The sequence below is a fragment of the Dromiciops gliroides genome, chromosome 2, assembly GCF_019393635.1.
Source record: "Dromiciops gliroides isolate mDroGli1 chromosome 2, mDroGli1.pri, whole genome shotgun sequence".
In the NCBI taxonomy this organism is placed as follows: domain Eukaryota; kingdom Metazoa; phylum Chordata; class Mammalia; order Microbiotheria; family Microbiotheriidae; genus Dromiciops; species Dromiciops gliroides.
In genome coordinates this window covers 518,346,962-518,372,376 of record NC_057862.1, presented here as the reverse complement: position 1 = coordinate 518,372,376, position 25,415 = coordinate 518,346,962, and the positions used below count along the sequence as shown (strand labels likewise).

The following is a 25,415-nucleotide window of genomic DNA, read 5'->3' as shown; positions in this document are numbered from 1 at the left end:
TTCAGGGACCCTGGACCCACCAGCGACCTCTCTGGGATCTCAAGTGGACTTCTGTAAGGGTCAGTAGAGCCCCCCCCACCGGTGTTTTGGCCCCCTTGAGAATTAAGGACAAACCAACATTCCGTGAATAGTAGCAGTTCCACTGAAGACCCAACTGGTAAGCACCAGGTGGGCAACACAGTTCCGTCCTCCCTCCTTTCTTTCCTTCCTGCTTTCTCTTCCTCTGTCTATATAGGGAATCATAACTACCTGTGATGCACTGCCCAAAGGAATATAAGTTTTGATTGCTGAGACCTCACAAGATGCCTTGTGGTTTACAGGCTTTTTTTTTTTTAAGTAATATTTTTACTTATAGTTTTGAGTTCCGATTTTTGTCCCTCCCTGAGGTGGTAAGCAATCAGAAATGGGTTTTACATGTGTAACTATGTAAAACATTACCATATTAGTCATTTTGTACGAGAAAACTTGAATAAAAGAAAAAATGAGGGAAAGTGAAAAATAGCATACTTGTTTGTGTTCCATCAATATTAGTTCTTTCTTTGGAGGTAGATGGTAAGTTTCATCGCTAGTCCTTTGGGATTGTCTTGGATCATTGTATTTTTGAGGATAGTTAAGTCATTCACAGCTCTTCAACAATATTGCTGTCTCTGCACAATGTTCTTTTGGTTCTGTTCACTTCACTATACATCATTTCATACATGTCTTTCTAGGCCTTTCTGAAATCATTCTGCTTGTCATTTCTTATAGCACAATAATATTCCATCACCATCAGATACCACAGCTTGTTTAGCCATTCCCCAATTGATGGACATTCCTTTGATTTCTAATTCTTAGCCACCACAAAAAGAGCTGCTATAAATATTTTTGTACAAATAGGTCTTTTTGGAGATGTCTTTGGGATATAAACCTAGCAGTGGTATTGGTGAATCAAAGGGTATATCAGGCTTTCTTTTTTAAGGACCAAATCTTAAACCTAAATCATTCTGGCTCTCTTTGATTGGCCAACAGTAGGTGCCAGCCCAAGCCTCACTTGGCCATTGTTTGGCCTCTTGGTGTCTCCCAGTGAGGGTAAAATAACAGTTGTTAATGTTTGGCAAGAAACCCTGAAGGTCTTTCCCTCTCAGGTTTATTTATTTAAGTAGGTAAAAGGCCATTCTTTGCCTCCTTACCTAGCCTTAATCACTGACTGGACTTTGCCTCAGAGAAACCGAGACCTGGAAAAGAACTTGGCTTCTACCGCTTCTGGGTCCATCTCCAGTTGTCCTGATCTACATCTTGCCAGATGGCTCCAGAAGAGGCTCCTGCCTCACTTAAATCCAATTCACTGCAAGTCATGACTCCCCGATGTCACGGTCCTCTTCCAGAACAAAGGACAAACAACAGCAATATTCTCTAGTAGTTTGTTTTGTATCTGTCATTTTCACATTGTCTTTGCCATTCAATTGAAAGCTCTTTGAGTAGGAACTGTCTTTTGCCTTTTTTTTTAACATAACCCAGTGCTTAGCACAGTGTCTAGCACATATAAGTCATTTAATAAATGTTTATTGAATTGAATTATTGAAATAGGGATAATTTGGGAGGATAGATGGTCAGAGGCCCAGGGTTCCAGGCCAAGCTGTATGACCCTGTTGTAGGCATCCGTTTCCTGTTCAGCTTTGGGAACACAGGCTAATAACCTGGGAGCAGTTTCTCCAAGGCTGAGGATGTGGAGGCACCCTGGCCTATTTGGTGGTACATACCACATGCTTTAATATTGTACCCTCAGTGGGCCTGGGCAATAGTCTTGGTTGTCTAGGATATATTCTTATGCAGAGATTTGTATAGAAAAGGAAAGAAGGCAGTAAAATACAAACATCTTGTATACTACCTTCCCTGAAATTTTCCTTCTGCTCAGTAACATTTTTTAAGAAGCCCTGCTCTAGGCAACTTTTTTTTTTTTAATTTTAGTGAGGCAGTTGGGGTTAAGTGACTTGCCCAGAGTCACACAGCTAGTAAGTGTAAAGTGTCTGAGGCTGGATTTGAACTCAGGTACTCCTGACTCCAGGGCCAGTGCTCTATCCACTGCGCCACCTAGCTGCCCCTGCTCAGTAACATTTTTAACCATCTACTCTTTCCATATACATTTCGTCACCTTAGCATGAGAATTGGGGACCAACCTCCTTGAGGCTTCATTCTCTTAGGTGTAAAATAAAATATATAATTGCTTGGGTCCCTTCTAGTTCCAGCATTCTTTGATTCTATGATCTCCCCTCTCTCTCCTTTGCCTGATCCCCTTCCAGATCCAGACGACTAACCATAGGTGTTCCTCAAGGTTCTGTTCTGGACCCTCTTGCTCTTCTCCCACTATACTACTTCACTTGGTGACTTCATCAGCTCCCATAGATTTAATTACCATCTCTATGCTGTTGATTCTCAAATCTACCTGTCCTCCCCCAAACTCTCTGCTGTACCTCCAGTCTTGCATCTTTAACTACCTTTCATTTCCACTTGGATGTCCAGTAGGCATTGTAAACTCAATATGTTCAAAACAGAACCCCTAAAACCTCTTCCTGCCTCCCCCCACCTTCCCTATTACTTATAGAAGGCAAATTATCCACCCATTCCCTCAGAGATGGGAAATTGACTCCTCACTCTCTTGTCTCCACCCCCCCCCCAGTCTGTTGCCTAGGCATGTTGAATTTCTTCTTTGCCAACATCTCTCCATGCCGCCTCCTTTCTGACAGTGTTACGATTCTAATGAATGCCCTGATCATTTGATGCCTGAACTATTGTAATAGCCTGCTGGTGGGTCTGCTAGCTGGAAATAAAAAATGCTCTGTTAAACCTTCATAACCTGTCCCCTGCCCCCTCTTCCAGTCCTCTTTCATACATTCTGATCCAGTGACACTGGTGTCCTGCCTGTTCCACGAAGGAGACACTCCATCTCTTGGCTTCAGGCATTTTTCTTTTCTTTTTTTCGGGGGGGGGGGGGCAGGGCAATGAGGGTTAAGTGACTTGCCAGGTCACACAGCTAGTTAAGTGTCAAGTGTCTGAGGCTGGATTTGAACTCTGGTCTTCCTGAATCCAAGGCCAGTGCTTTATCCACCGAGCCACCTAGCTGCCCCCCAGCTTCAGGCATTTTTGTTAGCTGTTCCTCCTCTGCTCTAATTACTGACCTCCTTGGCTTCCTCTAAGTCCCAGCTAAAATCCCACCTTCTACAGGAAGCCTTTCCCAAACCCTCTTAATTCTAATGCCTTCCTTCTGTTAATTATTTCCAATTTATCCCATATATAGTTTGTATATATTTGGTTGCATGTTGTATCCACCACTAGATTATAAAATTCTTGAGAGCAGGGGACTTTTTGCTGCCCTCCCCCCCCCCCCCCCGCCGCGTGCGTGTGCGTGCACAGAAGCGCGCACCAGCACCTGAAGCTTAGTACAGTGGCTGGCAAATAGTAGGTGCATAATAAATGTTGATTAGGGCAGCTAGGTGTTGCAGTGGATAGAGCACTGGCCCTGGATTCAGGAGGACCTGAGTTCAAATCTGGCCTCACATACTTGACACTTCCTAGCTGTGTGACCCTGGGCAAGTCACCTAACCCCAACTGCCTCACCAAAAAACTACTACTACTACTACTAATAATAATAGTAAATATTGATTGATTGAAATCCCACAACCATATTGACTATGAATTTGTATTATTTAATCTCAAGAGTTTTCTCTATAACTAAAGTAAAATTTTTATTCTTCCTTGATTTTTACCCTACTTGGCTTAGTAACTGTTCCAAACCATTTCTGTGCCCAAGCCTTCAGTGTTCTGCCTATGATTCTAACAGACGTTCTTGATCCCTACTCTAAAGAGTAAGAGAGGGGCAGCTAGGTGGTGCAGTGGATAGAGCACCGGCCCTGGAGTCAGGAATACCTGAGTTCAAATCCGGCCTCAGACACTTAACACTTACTAGCTGTGTGACCCTGGGCAAGTCACTTAACCCCAATTGCCTCACTAAAAAAACAAAAAAACAAAACAAAACAAAAAAAGAGTAAGAGAGAAGCCCTTTGCTATGAACTCCCACTTCTTTACTGTTTCTTAATCTTTCTACATTTCCATCTATCTCTTTATTCCTATACCTGAGGACAGGATGGTTCTTTTGCATTGGTCTTTTGTTACCAAGGTCAACACACCTTCACATTTCCTTACCTTATGCTTGGAATGTCCTTCCTAAAGTTTCAATCTTTAAATTCCCACCCAATCTGAATAGTCCAACTCAAATGCCTTTTCATTGATAAAGCCTTCCCTGATGTATCTATTTTGTTTTGTTTTTTGCAGGGCAATGAGGGTTAAGTGACTTGCCCAGGGTCACACAGCTAGTTAAGTGTCAAGTGTCTGAGGCCAGATTTGAACTCAGTTCCTCCTGAATCCAGGTCCAGTGCTTTATCCACTATGCCACCTAGCTGCCCCCTATCTATCTATTTTGTATCATTCCTTTCACATCTCATGTGGTGCTTTGGCTTTTAGCTCTCTAATGCTCTTAGGTTTTTATGTGTTATGTATTTTTATTTTATTCCCTTAGTAGCTCTGAGGGCAGTGTCTTATTACTTTGATCTTACTAAACCTTTTACACTACACATTAATTAGAATTTTGAGATATGTTGGATCCTATCTTAAGTGCATTATAGAAGAAAGCACTGCCTAGCAACAAGACCCAGTATCTCAGTTTGGGCCTCAGCTTGACCATTTTAGGTGCTCTTTAAAGCTCCATAATAGAGAATTGACTATCACTAACTGGTCTCTGCTTTTATTTTCTACTGGCAGGAATGCCAGAGGGGCCGTCTCTGAGGAAGTTCCACCAGTTGGTGGCCCCATTTGTGGGGCAGCTGGTGGTCACTGTAGGGGGCAATACTAAGAAGATAAACCCTAAGATGCTAGAGATCCTCCGGCTCCAGGATTCACAGGTATGTGGGTTTATAGGACAAATGTTTGATATTCTGACACCTCATGTTGTCGATCTAACTGGTACGAGTACCTGTCTGCCAAACTGTTTTAATTGTGAAGGCTACTCTGTTCCAAGTAAGGGCTCACTGATGGTATGGCACTTTGCTAGGGATACATAACCAGAATGAAACAGCCCTATTCACAGAGTATGATCTTGGTTACCACCTCTGTTCTCAAGTTCTCACTCCCTTTGGGGAAAGGTAGCTGTAACAGCATTTCATACACTTTATTTCTTTTAAACCTAGATTTTTGTTGCCTGTTTCATTTGGCTACCCTGTTCCCATTTATAACTTGGGTCAAACGCTCACCAGGATGTCATGGTTTAGCAGTTGATACACATATCCTGTTTTCTTGACTTCTGCAGCATTTGAAACTAATGACCATTATGTTTTCTGAGTTTTCTTGTCAAAGTTCTTTCTTGCTTATTCCTCTTAGTTGCCTTTATCTCAATCCTTAGTTTCCTTTGGGATACACTTGGGGTATTATGTCCTCTATAAGACTTTTCTTGATTTCTCTTCCTACCCCCAGCTAATAAAGCCTTCCCCTTTTCCATCATCTTTTACGAATATCTATATGTGCACGTTCTTTTTCTTTTTCCTAGCTGAACTGCAAGTATCTTGAGGGCGGAGAAGGGAGTGTTTTCATACTTTGCTTTGTATGCTCCGTGCCTGGCACAGGGACACTTAATAGAATGCTGGCTGGTTTTAAAATGCATATTTACCTTAGGACTTGGTTTCCTTTCTTCACATGGGAAGGACAAAAGTGTCATGTTTCCTCAGAACTTCGGGGATTTCTTCAGCACGAATGCACATACCTTCTACCCTTAGAAAGAAGAGGAGCATTTCTCTAACTTTTTTTTTTTTTTAAGTGAGGCAATGGGGGTTAAGTGACTTGCCCATGGTCACACAGCTAGTAAGTATTAAGTGTCTGAGGCCAGATTTGAACTCAGGTACTCCTGACTCTAGGGCCGGTGCTCTATCCATTATGCCACCTAGCTGCCCCTTCTCTAACCCTTTTTTACCTCTTTGAGGACTGAGGCTATACTTTGTGCATACACAGGTATCAACAGTACATGTTACATGGGTCACTGCAAACCTCTCCTTGCCTTTCATACTTGCTTGAAGGCACATTCTTAGTCTTTTTTTTTTTTCTTTTAGTAGTTCTCTTGGCTAATACTTTTGCCTAATTGCTTTCTTGATGTTTTCCATCATTATGCTAAGGGTTCATTACCTGGAATTTTCTGAAATACTTTTATTTTTGATAGGCTTTTATCCTTTTATTAAAAGGACTTTAGTTAGCAGGCTATGTATTTTTTTAATAGTAGTTTATTTTTTCCAATTATTTGTAGACAGTTTTTAGCATTGTCTTACAAAATTTTTTCCCTTCCTCCCCTCCCCTTTTCCTAAAACAGCAAGCAATTTGATATAGGTTTTATATATATATATATATATATATATATATATATATTATATATAAATGATTGGAATGACGCCACCTGCTGGAGACTTACTGTAGAAAAGCTCCGCTATGAGGTGAATGTCTCTGAGGGCAGGACCATGCATCTTTTCTTTGGCGTCAGGAAGTGACGTTTGCTGGTGGGAGGAAGAAGGGGGAGCCTGGCTCTCTGTCTCACTCTTTCTTGTGGGCTCTGGTGGAGAGCAGAGCTAGAAATGTACTCTCCCTTTAAAGCGCCAGATCATGAGGACAAAAAAAAAAACCCGCCCCTTTGGACAAAACTTTCCTCTCTCCCTTTTCTATATTGTTATCAACATATTGTTAGTTAGCATAGGTTATTATATTCTGTTATTTTTGACTGTTTCATCAAGGAAATGCCCTGTTTCTTGAAGAAACAAAGCGGGGACTCTAATGATTGGAATGACGCCACCTGCTGGAGACTTACTGTAGAAAAGCTCCGCTATGAGGTGAACCTCTTTGAGGGCAGGACCATGTGTCTTTTCTTTGGCATCGGGAAGTGACGTTTGCTTGTGGGAGGAAGAAGGGGGAGCCTGGCGCTCTGTCTCGCTCTTTCTTGTGGACTCTGGTGGAGAGCAGAACTAGAAATGCACTCTTCCTTTAATAGATGAATATAGGCCTTTCTCTTTCTCTTTACCAAATTTTATTCTCCTTAATAAATGCTTAAAAGTCTAACTCTTGCTAAAGCTTATAATTTATTGGTGACCACTCATTAAATATTTTAGACAGACTAGCTAGAATTTTATCCTTAACTATATGTGTGTGTGTGTGTGTGTGTGTGTGTGTGTGTGTGTGTAGTCATGTAAAACATTTCCATATTAGTCATAGCTGCGAAAGAAGAAACAGACCAAAAAGGGAAAAAAAAAAAAAACCATGGAAAAAAATGAGAAAATGGTATTCTTTGATCTGCATTCAGAGTCTCTCAGTTCTTTTTTTAAAATTAAATGTACAATTAAGATATGGTTTATTTTTGTCTTTAAATCATTTCTCTTCTCCAAATGCCTTTTCATCCACATTTGAGTGGTGACTTGAGATGGACAGAGAAATCAGAATCATTTCTAGATTGTTTATAAAGTTCAGAGCAGAAAATGACAGTTATATAATGCTTTGCAAAACTTTACATCCATTACCATATTTGATGCTCACAACAACCCTGTGAGGTATGATCGTTATCCTCATTTTATAGATGAGGAAACAGAGGCTTAGAGAAGTTAAGTGACTTCTCCAGGGTCACATAGCTAGGACTTGGAAGAGGCTAGATTCAAATTCAGATCTCCCTGACTTCAGGGCCAGCCCTTCAGCCACAATACCATGATTCTAGTTGTGTGCTCCCCCCTCCCCCCCCCTGCCCTCCAGACATGACATGACCAGTGCTGTGGACATGAACAATATATCCTAGAAACTGGACCCCAAATGAGTCCATGAAAGATTATACACAAAAGTTTTTTTAAAAACCAAGTACCATTTCCTACAAAAATCACTATCAGCTATGTGTTTAGGCTCACATACTCATTGAACATATTACCATGGCAAAGCATGCTTGTGGTCTGTAAACAGGCCGGGAAGACATCTATCTTTTTCAAGAACAAAAAAACCCTACCAAATGTGCATGCTCAAAATCTAGCATCAACTATTTCCTGACTGCTAAAAATTACCTGAAAGAAATGAACTGGTTCCCACATCTAGGTTTAGGTTTAATCAATCCCCAAATCAAACAAATAGCCCAGCATCTGCTAAGCCCAGTTTAGGTTTGCCACTTAGGGACAAGGGCTAGCAAAATGCTGCAGTCGTTATTCTGCCTATTATTGTAAAGCATTGGAAAGAGAGAGAGAAGCCAGTGAGCCAAGAAGCTGTCCTAATACCTGGTGTCCTTTGAGGATGCCCATTGGGCCAAAGAGAGAGACCTCCCTGATGGCCAAACTCCATCAGTTCTTTCTCAGGATGTTGATGGCATTTTCCATCATGAGTCTTGGATCCTTGTACTGCTGAGTAGAGCTAAGTCATTCATAATTGATCATCCCACAGTGTTGCTATTACTGTGTACAATGTTCTCTTGGTTCTGCTCATTTCACTTTGCATCAGTTCATATAAGTCTTTCCAGGTTTTTCTGAAATCTGGCAGGCTACATATTCTTATTGCACCCTAATAAAAACAGAAACTGACCACAACAAGAAATTCATTTAACTCTGCCCAGCTTATAACCTTGCTACTTATCTCTAGCTATTTTGTTATATTTACCTGATCCTTTGACCCTGAAAATTTTAGGAATAATTGGATTATTGTCAATTAGGAAATCTTTTCAAGTGATAAGACTGCATGGTAGGGTTTGGAGTATGGAGTTCATACCATGAGTAACTGAAGAAACTGAAATGGGAATAAGATGGCTTGAATGTGGGGTAATGTGAAGTCTCTTAATAAGTAAGCATTTTGTTGACTGTCCATGGTACTAGGCTTGGCTACGGCAAATACAAATGAAATGGAAGAGAGTTACTGTAATGGGAATTTAAAGGCAGGTTTGGCAGTAAATAGAACATCTGACAAACATATTGATTCAGCAGGCTGTCAACTGCTAGTTATGTAAGAGCTGAGGAGACTCATAAAGAAATGATAGTTGGGTTTATCTGCAAAGGATTTCTGGATTGAGGAACTGTTTTAATTGTGAAATCAAATGTAAACAAAACCATTTCAACCTTTTTAAGTTTTAAAAAGACATGAACTTATAAGTTACTGATATAACAGCTTAGCAGTTGTTTCCTGTTTCCTTTCAATCTTGTTTGTATTTTTTTTTTTGGTGAGGCAATTGGGGTTAAGTGACTTGCCCAGGGTCACACAGCTAGTAAGTGTCAAGTGTCTGAGGCTGGATTCGAACTCAGGTCCTCCTGAATCCAGGGCCGGTGCTCTATCCACTGCGCCACCTAGCTGCCCCATTTTTTTTTTCCTTTTTAATAGTTATGTTCTATATATAGAGAGACTTATCTGGTTTCTCTTGATAATAGTAGCCTGTATTGCATCACTTTAAGATTTACTTACATTTTATTTGATCCTTATAATAACCCTGTGAAGTAAGTGTTTTTAATGTCCCCATTTTGCAGATGAGGAAACCAAAGCTGAGATGTTTCTTTCTTGGGGTTATTCAGCTACAAAATGTTTGAGGCAGGATTTGAATTTAGGTCTTCTTGACTCCAAGTTCATTGCTATGTAGTTGGCCTTCTGTTTATTTACTTATATCTCTAGCCTTAGTTTCTATGCTACAGCTGTGTGACTGTCAGACTCTACTACTTCCCATACTCTTGGATGGGAAGACCCTGCTTGCTGTCTTGGATGTGGTGGGGGCTAAGACCAAACCCCACCCTTTGTAGGAATTCTGGGTTTTGATTCAGTGTCCTAGGTGCTTAGCTTAGATTTTGTACTCTGTTTCCTGCTTGCATAGTCCCAAACCCTGAACTGGTTCTATGCCTTGCTATGAGCCTGACAGGCCCCAAACAGATGTTTTGGGTTTTCCTTGTAGTAGGCCTCCTGTGAGACCTCAGGTTCCTTGCTTCCCCGTCTCTCCTCTTTCTCCTGCTGTGGCTCAGGTGCTCCCCTGTTTTCTGGTGTGTTTGAGCTACTTTGTCTTTCTGGATAGAGGTCTGATCATGGCATTCCCCTCATTTCATTGAATTCCATTGTCTCTTTATTGCCTCTAGAGATCATTTTAAAGGCCTTTATAACTTTGCTCAAACCTTTTATATCCATATTATATAAGACTCTTCTTCTCGCACTCTGTGTCCAAACCAAAGTGGTCCTCTTTCTGTTACTCAGATACAGCACTGCTTTCTCCCATCTGTGCCTTTGCACTGGGCTGTCCCCTCTACCTGCAATGCTTGCCCTCCTCACTTCCAAATTACAGAATCCTTCCCTTCTTTCTGGACACCTTTTACATGAAGCCTTTTCTGATTCTAACACCCTTCCTTCTTGACCACTTTGCTTCCCACTCCCCATCCCTCACCCCCAATAAGTTCCTTGAAAACAGGGACTTTTCATTTTTGTCTTTTATCCCCATCAGCTAGGATAGTGCCTGACATACAGTAGTCACGTTTTAAATGCTTGCTGTTTGAGGAGATTACAGCAAGTGATCACCAGGATAATACACTATGACCAGGTAGGATTTGTACCAGGAATACAAGGCTGGTTCAACATCAGGAAAACCATCAACATAATCAACCACATCAATAAGAAAACTAACCAAAATCATATGATTATCTCAATGGATGCAGAGAAAGCTTTTGACAAAATATAGCCCTCATTCCTAATAAAAACACTAGAGCATAGGAATAGGTGGAGCTTTCCTAAAAATAATAAGCAGTATCTATATAAAACCATCAGCAAACATTATATGTAATGGAGATAAGTTAGAGGCATTCTCAATAAGATCAGAGGTGAAACAGGGATGTCCATTATCACTACTATTATTTAATATTGTACTAGAAATGTTAGCTTTAGCAATAAGAGAAGAAAAAGGAATGAAAGGAATTAGAATAGGCAAGGAGGAAACAAAACTATCACTTTTTGCAGATGATATGATGTTATACTTAGAGAATCAACTAAAAAATTACTTGAAACAATTAACAACTTTAGCAGTTGCAGGATATAAAATAAATCCACAGGGGCAGCTGGGTGGCACAGTGGATAGAGCACCGGGCCTGGAGTCAGGAGTACCTGAGTTCAAATCCGACCTCAGACACTTAACACTTACTAGCTGTGTGACCCTGGGCAAGTCACTTAACCCCAATTGCCTCACACCCCCCCCCCCAAAATTAAAATATAAAAAAATATAAAGTAACTGTAGACAATATAAAATACTTGGGGGTCTACTTGCCAAGACAAACTCAGGAACTCCATGAACACAATTATAAAACACTTTTCACACAAATCAAATCAGATCTAAGTAATTGGAAAAATATAAATTGCTCATATGGATAGGCTGAGCTAATATAATAAAAATGACAATTCTACCTAAATTAATTTACTTATTTGGTGCCATACCAATCAAACTACCTAAAAATTATTTTATAGAGCTAGAAAAATAATAACAATTCATCTGGAAAAACAAAAGGTCAAGAATATCAAGGGAACTAATGGGGAAAAAAATGCACAGGAAGGTGGGCTAGCTGTACCAAATCTGAAGCTTTACTATAAAGCAGCAGTCATCAAAACTATTTGGTACTGGCTAAGAAATAGAGTGGTGAATCAATGAAATAGGTTAGGCACAGGAGACACAGTAGTAAATGACTTTAGTAATGTACTATTTGATAAACCCAAAGACTTCCACTTCTGGGATAGGAACTCAGTATTTGACAAAAACTGCTGGGAAAACTGGAAGATGGTATGGCAGAAACTAGGCATAGACAAATATCTTTTACCTTATACTAAAATAATATCAAAATGGGTACATGATTTAGACATAAAAGGTGATACCATAGGTAAATTAGGAGAGGAAGGAATAGTTTCTCTCTCAGATTTATGGAAAGGAGAACACTTGATGACCAAACAAGAGATAAAGAATATTATGAAATGCAAAATGGATGATTTTGATTTCATTAAATTAAAAAGGTTTTGTACAAACAGAAGCAATGCATCCAAAATTATAAGGGAGGCAGAAATCTGGGAAACAATTTTTACAGCCAGTATTTCTGATAAGGGCCTCATTTCTAAATTATATACGGAACTAAATCAGATTTATAAGAATGTAAGTTATTCCCCAATTGAGAAACAGTCAAAGAACATGAACAGGCAGTTTTTTGATGAAGAAATCAAAGCTATCTATTGCCATATGAAAAAATGCTCTAAATCACTATTGATCAGAGAAATGCAAATTAAAACAACTCTGAGGTACCACCTGACACCTATCAGATTGGCTAAAATGACAAAAAAGGAAGATAATAAATGTTGGAGAGGCTGTGGGAAAATTGGAACACTAATGCATTGTTGGTGGAGCTGTGAGCTGATCCAACCATTCTGGAGAGCAATTTGGAATTATGCCCAAAGGGCGATAAAGCTGTGCATACCCTTTGACCCAGCAATCCCACTTTTAGGTCTTTTGCCCAAAGAAATCATGGAAGGGGGAAAGGGACCCACATGTACAAAAATATTTATAGCTGCTCTTTACGTGGTAGCAAGGAATTGGAAATTGAGGGGGTGCCCATCAATTGGGGAATGGCTGGACAAGTTGTGGTATATGAATACAATGGAATACTATTGTGCTGTAAGAAATGATGAGCAGGAAGAGTTCAGAGAAACCTGGAGGGTCTTACGTGAGCTGATGATGAGTGAGATGAGCAGAACCAGAAGAACATTGTACACAGTATCATCAACATTGAGTGTTGACCTACTGTGATGGACTATATTCTTCTCACCAATGCACTGGTACAGAAGAGATCCAGGGAACTCATGATAGAAGAGGATCTCCAAATCCAAGAAAAAAAAAAGAAAGAAAGAACTGTGGAGTATAGATGCTGATTGAACCATACTATTTCTTTTGTTTTGGGTGCTGTTGTTTTTTTTTTTCTATTTTGAGGTTTTGCATCACTGCTCTGATTCTTTCTCTTGTAACAGGATTAATGCAGAATTAGGATTAATGTTATTATGTGTATATATATGTGTGTGTATATATATATATATATCTATATGTATATGTATATAGATACATAGATATAACCTATATCAGATTACCTGCTGTCTAGGGGAGGGGGGAAGGAGGGGAGGGAGGGAGAAAAATCTGAAATTGTAAAGCATGTATAAACAAAAGTTGAGAACTATCTTTACATGTAACGGAAAAAATAAAATATCTCATAAAAAGAAAAAAAAAAGAAAAAAAAAACACCCCAAAGGCAGAAACTTCAAGTAGTGTGAAAGACATTGTTAGACTTGTATTAACCAGAAAGGTTAATGATAATCTCTAAGATCCCTATGAGCTTTAGATAACAGATAGGGGTTAATCACAAAACAGTCATAAACTGGGGCCACTAGGTGGTACAGTGGATAAAGAACTGGTTCTGGATTCGGGAGGACTTGAATTCAAATCCACCCTCAGACACTTGACACCTACTAGCTGTGTGACCCTGGGCAAGTCACTTAACCCTCGTTGCCCCCTCCAAAAAAAAACAAAACAAAACAAAACAAAAAAAAACAGTCATAAACTTAACCTGTAATTGCATTGAGAGGATTTATGGAGAATTTTTGGAAAGATTTAGACGGGAAATAGTACACAGGAAGGGAATCGGTGGCTGGCTTGCAAACTGCATCTATGGAAAAGGTACCTACACCAGTGAAATAATAGACACAGCAAATAAAACAGTGCTGCTGGAAATACTTTTAACAGGTACTTCTTGTATTCTTTTTTGATAACATCCCAATAGTAGTATTTTTAGCCTAAAATGACCTTTTTCATGTAGTTCTTGTGACATACTACAAGACTGATAGGATCCTTTTGGAGAAAAACTTGCAAATTTGCCATTAACACATAAGAGTTGTTTCTCTACAGCCCTATCCACATAGTTTTATTAAGTGGAGTAGGGGCTGTATGGGTAATGTAAAGTCTCACTGATGAGGTAAACTTTAAATCTGATTTTAAAGAGGAGGTGTAGAGAATGGCATGTACAATAGGGAATTGCAACTTAATAAATATTTTTCAAGTTCAAACTGGTATCTCTTTGGTAAAGTGCCTGGAACATAGTAAGTGCCATTTCTTGTAACAAAAACTAAAAAAAGTGGGGAGGAACTGTTTGGCAAAAAAGTATATGCCATGTTCTCAGCTCCCCCTTTCCCAAGTGGTCCCTCTACTCCTCATGTTCTTTCTGAAGTGTTTTTCTTGTCACAACTACCCACTTTTCCTCCTTTATTCCAAATGGGGTTCTCTTTTCAGTCCTACATACTCACCTCTCAAACTTGTCCACCCACTCCAACCTTGGAGAATATGTTGCCAACTTTGCTCTTTGGTGATTCATGAACTGTAGCTTTATGTTAATTCTGTTGATACTACATAAATACTTCCAGCTGAAAATAGACTTCAAATGCCTTTTTAATTAGTCCCCTTCCCTGTAAGCTAAACTGTTTTATGATTTAAATCATGTATACCTCTTAACTGATATGTAAATGGCCCACAATTCTTTAAGCCACAAAGTCTTAAAATCCTGGTGTTGTACATTTAATAAGCCTGTATTCAAAACCTTTTCAATTTATCACCTCTTAAGACTTTGAAGGCTACAGTCTTCAAGAACCCAGAATCACTTTCATACTATTATTCAGTGCTTATTAAAGACCTACAAATCTCAAGTACCTGTAGATAGATTAACTTGTTAGACTTTTGTTTCTATACTCTGCACCCTCTCTATTGTATTGCTAAAGTGTGTTTGATTTGTACTAGTTAATCATTCATCCAGTGTTGATTGAACCTTCTGTAGAAAGGTCCTGGGCAAAGTGAAAGATCATCCCTTCTCTTAGAATTAATCTTCATTTAATTCAACTGATGAACAAGTATCTAAAATAAAAAATAGAAATGGTCATTCCCAGAGGACCTAGTCAGGGGAAAAAGGAAGGAGTAATACTACTAGTCCAAATTCAGACTATAACTTTTCCCCTAAATCTAGCTTTTATAAAACCTGAGTATGGGGGCAGCTAGGTGGTGCAGTGGATAAAGCACCAGCCCTGGATTCAGGAGGACCCGAGTTCAAATTTGACTTCAGACACTTGACACTAGCTGTGTGTCCCTGGGCAAGTCACTTAACCCCCATTGCCCTGCAAAACAAAACAAACAAAAAAACCCCACAAAAATAAAAACCTGGGTATGTACTACAGTAAATTGATTTTTATTTTTGGTTCAGCTCACATTTGGACCTATGTCTACCAATACAACTGCTTTGGTTTCAGTATAAAATTGTCAAATTAACCATTGGTTTACCCATTTTATTGGTTTTTTCATAAAACCAGCTCTTAGAATTGATTAATTCTATAGTTTTCTTGCTTTCAATTTTATTAATTTCTCCTTTAATTTTCAGGATTTCTAATTTAGTATTTAATTGGGGATTTTTAATTTGTTCTTTTTCTAGCTTTTTAAGTTGCATGCCCAATTCATTGATCTCCTCTTTCTCTTTTTTATTGATGTAAGCAGTTAGAGATATAAAATTTCCCCTCAGCACTGCTTTGGTTGCATCCCATAGATTTTGGTATGTTGTCTCATTATTGTCATTCTCTTGGATGAAGTTATTGATCGTTTCTATGATTTTTTGTTTGACCCACTCATTCTTTAGAATGAAATTAATTTAGTTTCCAATTAATTTTCAGGGGCAGCTAGGTGGTGCAGTGGATAGAGCACCAGCCCTGGAGTCAGAAGGACCTGAGTCCAATTAATTTTCCGTCTACCTTTCCATGACTCTTTATTACATGTAATTTTTATTGCATCATGATCTGAGAAGGATACATTTACTATTTCTGTCTTTCTACATTTGACTAAAAGGTTTTTGTGCCCTAATACATGGTCGGTTTTTGAATATGTGCCATGTACTGCTGAGAAAAAGGTATATTCCTTTCTATTCCCATTCAGTTTTCTCCAGACAACTATCATGTCTAACTTTTTTTAACATTCTGTTCACCTCTTTAACTTTCTTACTGGCTAGATTTATCTAATTCAGAGAGGGGAAGATTCAGATCCCCCACTAGTATAGTTTTGCTATCTATTTTCTCTTGTAACTCATTTAACTTCTCTAAGAATTTGGATGCTATACTGCTTGGCACATACATGTTTAGTATTGATATTACTTCATTATCTATAGTACCTTTTAGCAAGATATAGTTTCCTTCCTTATCTCTTTTAATTAGATCTATTTTTGCCTTTTCTTTGTCTGAGATAAGGATTGCTACCCCTGTTTTTTTGGCTTTAGCTGAAGCATAATTTATTCTGCTCCAACCTTTTACCTTTACTCTGTGTGTATCTTTCTGCTTCAAATGTGTTTCTTGTAAACAGCATATTATAGGATTCTGGTTTTTAATCCACTCTGCTATTCACTTCTGTTTTATGGCAGAGTTCATCCCATTCATATTCACAGTTATTATTACTGTCAATTCCCTTCCATTCTCTTTACCCCCTTTGTACTTTTCCCCCCTTCTTTCACCCTATTCCTTCTCACCAACATTTTGCTTCTTACCCCTGCCTCCCCCAATCTACCCTCCCTTTTATCACCCACCCTCCCTTTTCTTTACCCTTTTCTCCCTTGCTTCTGCCCTCCCTTCTGTCAGTGCCCCCCTTTCCCCTCACCATTTTACTTCCCTAAAGAATATGCTAAGTTTCTTTATCCAAATGAATATGTATATTATTCCCTCTTTGAATCAAATCTAGTGAGAGTAAGGTTGAAACAATGTTCCCCCCTCCCTTCTTTCCCTCTATTGTAAAAGGGTTTTTGTACCTCTTCATATGATGTAATTCATCCCATTCCACCTCCCCTTTCCAACCCTTAATTTTCTTTATATCATCATATCAAAGACAATTTCTATTTATACCCTCTCTGTATAATCCTTCTGTCTACCCAAAAACATATACAGTTCTCAAGAGTTATAAGTATTATTTTCCCGTGTAGGGATGTAAACAGTTTAACCTCATTGAGTAATTTTTTTTCCCCCGTTTACCTTTTTCTATTCAGTTCTGGTCTTTTCATCAGTAAACCTTGAAAGCCCCCAATTTCATTGAATGTCCATCTTTTCCCCTAAAAGAGAATGATCAGTTTTGCTGGGTAATAGATTCTTGGCTGCAATCCAAGCTCCTTTGCCTTCCAGAATATCATATTCCAAGCCTTGTGATCCTTTAATGTTGAAGCTGCCAGGTCCTGAGTAATCCTGACTGTGGCTCCATGATATTTAAATTGCTTCTTTCTGGCTGCTTGGAGTATTTTCTCCTTCACCTGATAATTCTGGAATTTGGCTATAATATTCCTTGGAATTTTCCTTTTGGGGTCTCTTTCAGGAGGTGATTGGTGGATTCTTTCAATGACGATTTTATCCCCTGATTCTATAATATCAGGGCAGTTCTCCTTGATAATTTCCTGAAATATGGTGTCTAGACTCTTTTTCTGTTCTTGGCTTTCAGGCAGTCCAATAATTCTCCAATTGTCTCTCCTTGATCTGTTTTCCAGGTCAGTTGTCTTTCCAATGAGGTATTTCACATTTTCTTCTGGTTTTTTTCATTCTTTTGATTCTGTTTGACTGATTCCTGGTGTCTCATGGAGTCATTATCTTCCACCTGTCCAATTTTAATTTGGTTTTTGTTTTTGTTTTGTGGGGCAGTGAGGGTTAAGTGACTTGCCCAGGGTCACACAGCAAGTGTCAAGTGTCTGAGGCTGGATTTGAACTCTGGTCCTCCTGAATCCAGGGCCAGTGCTTTATCCACTGCACCACCTAGCTGCCTCCCAATTTTAATTTTTAAGGCATTGTTTTCTTCAGTGAGATTATGTACCTTTTTTTCCATTTGGCCAAATGAATTTTTTGTTTGTTTGTTTGTTTTTGCAGGGCAATGGGGGTTAAGTGACTTGCCCAGGGTCACACAGCTAGTAAGTGTCTGAGGCTGGATTTGAACTCGGGTACTCCTGAATCCAGGGCCAGCGCTTTAACCACTGTGCCATCTAGCTGCCCCCAAAATGAATTTTTTAAGGAATTGTTTTCTTCATTCAATTTTTGTGCTTCCTTTTCTAAGCTGCTGATTCTTTTTTTCATAATTTTCTTGTGTTGCTTTCATTTCTCCCCCCATTTTTTCTTCTACCTCTCTCAGTTGGTTTTTAGAATCCTTTTTGAGCTCTTCCAAGAAGGCTTTTTGTTCTTGAGACCAATTCATCTTCCCTCTTGAGGCTTCACATGTAGGCAATTTGAGAGTATTGTCCTCATCTGAGTTTGTGTTTGCCTCTTCCCTATTGACACAGAAGCTCTCAATGGTAAGAGCTCTTTTTTGTTTCTTACTCATATTGCAACTTTTTTTTTTTAATTTTTTAAAATTGAGGTCTGCTCTGGGGGCACCAGGGTCCCTGTTTCAAGCTTCTTGTGCTGGGGTATAGAGGCTGTAACTGGCTTTCTACACTGAGGCCTCTATTGCTTGTGGATTTTTCACCACCCTGGGCTTGCTCCCTGCTCTTCCTCCTGGCATGATGGGATGGCCAGGCCTGTTCATGCCTGTCCTGTGGGTAGCCTTCTAGTTGGCAGCCTGCCCTCTCACCTGGTGCTGGTGGGTCTCATCACTGGCCTGCTGCACCACCAGCTTGTTGAACCAGGATCCAGGGGCCTCAGTTGCTCAGCTGTGGCCTATAGCTTCCTACTGACTTGCCCCAACCCTTCCCGTGCCATGCCGTGCCTTGGTATACTGCACTGCACCTCCCTTTTGCCCAAGTGAGACTGACCTTTCCTGAAGTCTTCTAAATTATCCCAGGTTAGAAGACTGTGTCTCTCTGTCTTTTTGCAGGTTCTGTAGTTTCAGAATCCATCCAGAGACTTGATTTAATGTTCTTTTTGAGGGAACTGAAGGAGAACTCAGGCAACTCGCTGGCTTCTCTCCGCCATCTTGTCTGTATTGGTTTCAGTATAGAATTGTGAGGGAAAGGACACACAGTAATCCAACTGCACTCCTCTGCTGAACAACAGTTATGACTTGGGTGGCCAAATGGAGAATCCTGGAAGAAAAAGAAAAGTCTCCATTTTGAGCCTGCTATAGTCATATGTTTTAACAATGCAAGAAATAAATAATATTTCATTGCAGTAACAGAAGGCAGTATTTGATTAGCTCCCAAATAAGCAGAAATGGCAGCATTTGCTACAGGAATTCAGAGCAATAGTATGGGACAGAGGGTGCCACAAGATGTGGGAAAACAAACGTCTTTCATTGGGATACAGTCCCCAGACACATCTCCTCTAAAGTGTTACAGGTTATGGCTGGTGAATTTTAAGCCTGTTCTTCCTCCTAGGTCCTTGGAAAGAATTTGTATCTTAACTTTGGCCTAGCTGAAGACCTGGGGCTTCCCGACAATGTCCTATTGCCAAAGCATCTCCAGAAGCAAGTGAACCTCCCGAAAGAGATGAGTGACCATAAACCTGAATCTACCTTAGGGCTAGATGGACAAGAAGTTCCTGGCTCATCTTCAGACATTAAAACACTTGAGCTTGGGGGAGAAGAAAAGGACCCTGTTAATAAGCCTTGGTGGATAAATACTTCCCAAAATTCTGGACCTTGGCTTTGCTTCCATTTTGGTATGTTTGGTAACGTTCGGGCAAATGAATTCTCCAGAGCCACAAAAGCCAACAAGAGGGGAGATTGGAAGGATCCCTTACCCAGGTATTAATTTGGTCAAGGTGTTCTCAAAACTAAGATATCTGAATGTCTGGCTTTTGTCTGTATGTAAGTATATATTTTATTTCCTTTCACAAGGAGGCATCATGTTTATATAGGTTGATCAGTGCATCAAGAAGTCAAATCCAGCTGCTAACATAGATTTGTTGTAAAGTTTTTGGAAAAGTCACTTTCTTTTTTTAAAAATAATATTTTATTTCCCCCTAATTACATGTAAATACAATTTTTAACATTCATTTTAAAAATTGAGTTCCAAATTTTATCCCCCAACCCTAAGCAGTTTGATAATTTGGTATAGGTTATACACATGTGCAATCATACAAAACATATTACCATATTAATCATGTTATGAAAGAAGACAGACCCAAAGGGGGGAAAAAACCAACAAAAAAGATCCCCAAAATGAAAAATAGTATGCTTCAGTCTGTATTCAGATGCCATCAGTTCTTTCTCTTGAGGTGGATAGCATTTTCCATCATGAGTCCTTTGATTTAATTTTATTTTTTTGGTGAGGCAATTGGGGTTAAGTGACTTGCCCAGGGTCACACAGCTAGTAAGTGTCAAGGGTCTGAGGTCGGATTTGAACTCGGGTCCTTCTGAATCCAGGGCCGGTGTTTTATCCACTGCGCCACCTAGCTGCCCCCCCCCATCGTGAGTCCTTTGAAATTGTCTTGAATCATTATATTGCTGAAAATCGCTAAGTCATTTGCAGTTAATCATTGTATAATATTGCCGTTATTGTGTACAATGTTCTTCTGGTTCTGCTCACTTCACCCTGCATAAGTTCATGTAAGTCTTTCTAGGTTTTTCTGAAATCAGCTTGTGCATCATTTTTATAGCACTGTAATATTCCATTACAGTCATATACCACAACTTGACCAATCATTCTTCAATTGATGGGCATCCTCTCAATTCCATTTCTTTGCCACTATAAAAAAGAGTTGCTATAAATATTTTTGTACAGATAGGCCCTTTCCCCTTTTTTTGGATTTTTTTGGATATATAGTTAGTAGTGGTATTGCTAAATCAAAGGGTATGCAAAAAAAATTTTTTTTTTAATTTTTTTGGTGAGGCAATTGGGGTTAAGTGACTTGCCCAGGGTCATACAGCCAGTAAGTGTTAAGTGTCTGAGGCCAGATTTGAACTCAGGTCCTCCTGACTCTGGGGCCGGTGTTCTATCCACTGCACCACTTAGCTTCCCTGGGTATGCAAAATTTGATAGCCCTATGGGCATAGTTCCAAATTTTTCTCCAGAATGGTTGGATCATTTCACAACTCCACTAATAGTGCATTAATAGCTCAATTTTCCCACACCACCTCCATCATTTGTTATTTTCCTTTTCTGTCATATTAGCCTATCTGATAGGTGAAGTCACTGTTTCTTTAAGAGTTACATTTTTTCCCTAATTGTAAAATGAAATAAAAATTGTTTCTTTTTCTAATAATGACTTTAAATAATGACTCAGTAAAAAATTGGTGGAAAATATGATGATCCTTATGAATGCCTAGTGATATCTTCTCTCAACCCCTTCCATTCTTGTCATTAGCACTTTTTTCTGAGCAGTATGCAATTGAGATGCTATGATTCTTCCTCCTCAAAATGTCTTTAGGAGTAGAAGAAAAGAAATATATCCTGGGGCCAGTTGAAGTTAGTGGCAGAACTGAATCTAGAATTTGGGTCCCTATTTGGTCTGAGGGAAAGCACTGGTGGAGCAGGGCAGACACCACAAACCAGGGTTTTCTTAGGGAGTGGTAACAGGATCTCAGCTTTGAGGAAGCCCTAAGTGTTCCACTGGCTAGTACTTCTAGAACCAGGCTTCCTCCTCCTCCATTTCTCTGCCTGTTTTAATTTTTAATCTTTGCTTTGATCAACAGACTTCAGCAAACATGAACATTTCAGTATGCAAAGATAAAAAAGCTTGCCTGTGAAACATCCTGTATTTGTTACATATAGTTTTCAAGTAATAAAATTGCCCTCTTTGTGTCTCCTGAACTTTTTGTTTTTTGGCCCATGGTTTCTTGTTTCATTCTTGTATACCTCCCCCAGGTTCTTTTGTATGTAGTGCTCAATAAATGCTGCTGACTTGGTGGTCTGCCTCCTACTGTGCTGATAAATTTTCTCTCATCTTCTTCTAGGTTGGTTCTGCACTTTGCAAAGGGCTTCCTGGCATTTTACAATTGTCAGATATATTGGTGCTTGGGACCAACAGTCAAACCAACTTCAGATATCCTCTCTCAGGAGTTTGATCGAAGGCAAGCTTTGGAAGCTTTGAAGCAGGCTAACCCTGTCTGCTATACTCTTCTGGACCAAAGATACTTCGCTGGCCTGGGTATAGCTGGCTAGAAGGGGATTTGTATGTTTCAAAAGGTGTAACTTTTTTTATGTTGTGGCCCCTTTGGGGAGTTTGGCAAAGCTTATGGATCCATTCTCAGAGTAACAGTATTTATTTATTTATTTATTCATTCATTCATTCATTCATTCATTCATTCATTCATTTATTTATTTGTTTGTTTGTTTGTTTGTTGTTGGGTGAGGCAGTTGGGGTTAAATGACTTGCCCAGGGTCACACGAGTGTCTGAGGCCGGATTTGAACTCAGGTCCTCCTGACTCCAGGGCCGGTGCTCTGTCCACCAGAGTAATATTTTTAAATGCATAAAATAGTCTTACAAAGGAAACATGTTCTCTAGAACAAGGGGTAATAAACTATTGCAAAAGAGGAAAAGGTTGTCATGGGAATGAAGGGAGGAAGAGTGCTCTGGGAACACAGTGTGATTTGCCATGCTCTGATGGCCTGTGCTCAGAGCTGATCATTATGCTCCTAATGGGAGGGAGACTTGCCTGGTCGCAGCCACAGCAAATGTTATTTTTTAAAATTTCATTCATGCTTATTTGTTTTGTTTGGGGACTGTATCTATGCAATCAAGAGACCTCAAAATAAAGAAACTTCCTCAAACTCTGCAACTTAAATCTTAGAGAGGGGGCAGCTAGGTGGCACAGTGGATAGATCACTGGCCCTGGATTCAGGAGGACCTGAGTTCAAATCCAGCCTCAGACACTTAGCACTTACTAGCTGTGTGACCCTGGGCAAGTCACTTAATCCCAATTGCATCACACACAAAAAATCTTAAAGAGGTTCCTGGGGACACTGAGGCCTGCCTAGTATTCCAGTGGACAGAGGCAAAACTTGGTTTCAAGTGGATTTTGAGGTTGGCACTGTCCCTCAGTGTTGTGTTCTAATTTCACATAACCAGCTCACTATTAACCAGCCCATATATTTTAAAAATTGCTTAGCTGACTTCTCCTTCCCTCCATGAGTTCAGAGTGTCAGTTCTTGAGTTTTAAGGTAAAGGCCTTCCTCAGGAGAGGGGCCTCAAGCTGATCACTCAAAGCAGTTCTCACTGGGAGTTGAGATGAAGACCACTTTGTCTCTGGGAGGTATCAATTAGCAATTCCAGTTACCCTTCTACTACTATAATTTTAAAATTTATTTGTAAGCCTGTATTTCCTCATATTTGTCCTTTCATCTTCTTGGTTTGTAGGAAACATCATTAAGAACGAAGTTTTATACTTGGCCAGAATCCATCCCCTCTCTTTAGGTTCTTGCTTAAGTCCTTTGAACCTTGAGTCCTTGCTGGATCATGTTGTGAGTTTCAGCATTAGTTGGCTTCAGAAAAAATTGGAGGGGAAACCACAGCACCATCTGATCTACCAGAAAGAGAAGTGCCCTGCTGGACACCAGATCATGAAGGATAGTTTTGGGCCTCCAAATGGTTTTCAGAGACTCACCTGGTGGTGCCCCCATTGCCAACCCAAGGTGGCACCAGAAGAGCCTATTGAAGTTCAGGTCACTCAGGAACAGCTTCCTTAATGTATCTTGTGTACCTGTAAAAGAATGTTCCTTCCACCCCCCCACCCCTTCCCTTTTTTGGTACTGATTGAGCTATATGTTAAATTAGGTGGGGCATGCACAGAAAGGAACAGAAGGAAGTACAGACAAGACAGTTTTGAAAGTAAAATGTAGAATTATATACTTTTTTTTAAACAGGTGATCTGAAATGTAGATTTACAATTTCATACAATTCTCTTTTTGTGTCCTCTGTACATGAAACACTTCTTTTTTGGTATTTAAGTTCAGAATAAAAAGATAACTAGGGTGGGGCTCATTCAAGAAGTTTCTATGATGTTCATTTGGGTCCCCTTTTCTTGAGATACTCCCCTTTTTGAAATCTCAGTGTGGGCAACTGGCTCTAGAAAAACAATGCCTTTTGCATGTAGAAGTTTTATGTTAAGAAAGAAACCTTAGCCAATTTTTCATATTTCATTTTCACCCTTAAAAGAGGAAAGGGATATATTTTGACAGTAGTTGAAAGGAAAATCTCCTGGGGTCAAAGCTTTACAATTAGAATATAGACATTTGCAAAATCATCTGTGAATCTATGTATTTGTGAGAGGATATTTTCTTTTTACACATTCTAGGTTTAACAATGAGAGGTAGAAACATGAAGCTGTTGGCCAGAAAGAGCTCTGGGGTAGAGGATGGGAGGTAGCAAACCATAGGTTTGTTTCATTCATTTGAGGTTTTTTCCCCCTGATTGATGCTATTTAAAAATCAAAATGTTAATATTTACAAAGCCCCCTGTCATGATCTAGTGTTTATCCAATACTAATGCTGAAGCACAAAAATAAAATTTAACCCTTTGCCATTGGCTATCTTGTTTTTTTGCCAGTAAAACTTGAAGGTAATGTTGTGTACAACTTGAATTCCAAAGCGACCTGTTATAACCTTATTTTAACTTTTCTCCTGGAAGCCATTTTCTTCATTTTAAAAATGAATTTAATACATGTACTCCGTATTGAACAAATGGGACTAATGCATGTGAGAAGGCATGGTGAACTATAACTAGAAATAGAATTTATAATTAGTTAACCAAGAATATGTTATAAAGATTACTTCTTAGGGCTTACATGGAGACCTCTAAGCCTGAGTAGCCCTGTCCTCTTAGTAAATATGTAGGGCTTGGTCATATCAAGAAGAGAATCTTTGGTTATTTAAACTATACCTCTATTTGAAGGAATGCGACCAAAACAAATCAGCTCTTCTGATTAAAAGATCTGGTTGATTAAAAGGTCAACTACTTGGGGCAGCTAGGTGGCACAGTGGATAGAATATTGGCCCTGGAATCAGGAGTACCTGAGTTCAAATGCGGCCTCAGACACTTAACACTTACTAGCTGTGTGACTCTGGGCAAGTCACTTAACCCCAATTGCCTCACTTAAAAAAAAAAAAAAAAAGGTCAACTACTGCTTAAAATCTTTGAATTTCCCATCTTACTGTCTGATTGTTATTGATGAGTAATGTAAAGACTTTCTTGTTAAGGACACATACCATTTGGGGGTCAAACCTAGTCTGAGCTGCCTGGTACTATCCTTGACAGCAGTACCAGAGTACTATCTTTTCTGACCTCCTTAAAAATTAGGATTACAGACCCCTAAACAATCTAGGTTTCCTTAGCTCATGCATTTGGCCATTCATCAAACCCTTCTTGACTCTCATGTGAAGCTTAATTCAGGCCCTCTTCTCACCTGGATTGTTGCAACAGCTTTTTAACT

General features: G+C 39.5%; 1 protein-coding gene across 1 annotated transcript; it reads left to right on the top strand.

The window, feature by feature from the left end:
- On the top strand, positions 1–24,434 carry NEIL2 (nei like DNA glycosylase 2). Its single transcript, XM_043988834.1, has 5 exons — positions 1–59; positions 4,795–4,934; positions 19,422–19,789; positions 21,941–22,134; positions 23,345–24,434. Exons 2-5 carry the CDS (start codon positions 4,797–4,799, stop codon positions 23,671–23,673), a joined length of 1,029 nt encoding a protein of 342 aa, XP_043844769.1. The 5' UTR covers positions 1–59; positions 4,795–4,796; the 3' UTR covers positions 23,674–24,434.
- Positions 24,435–25,415: the final 981 nt, after the last annotated feature.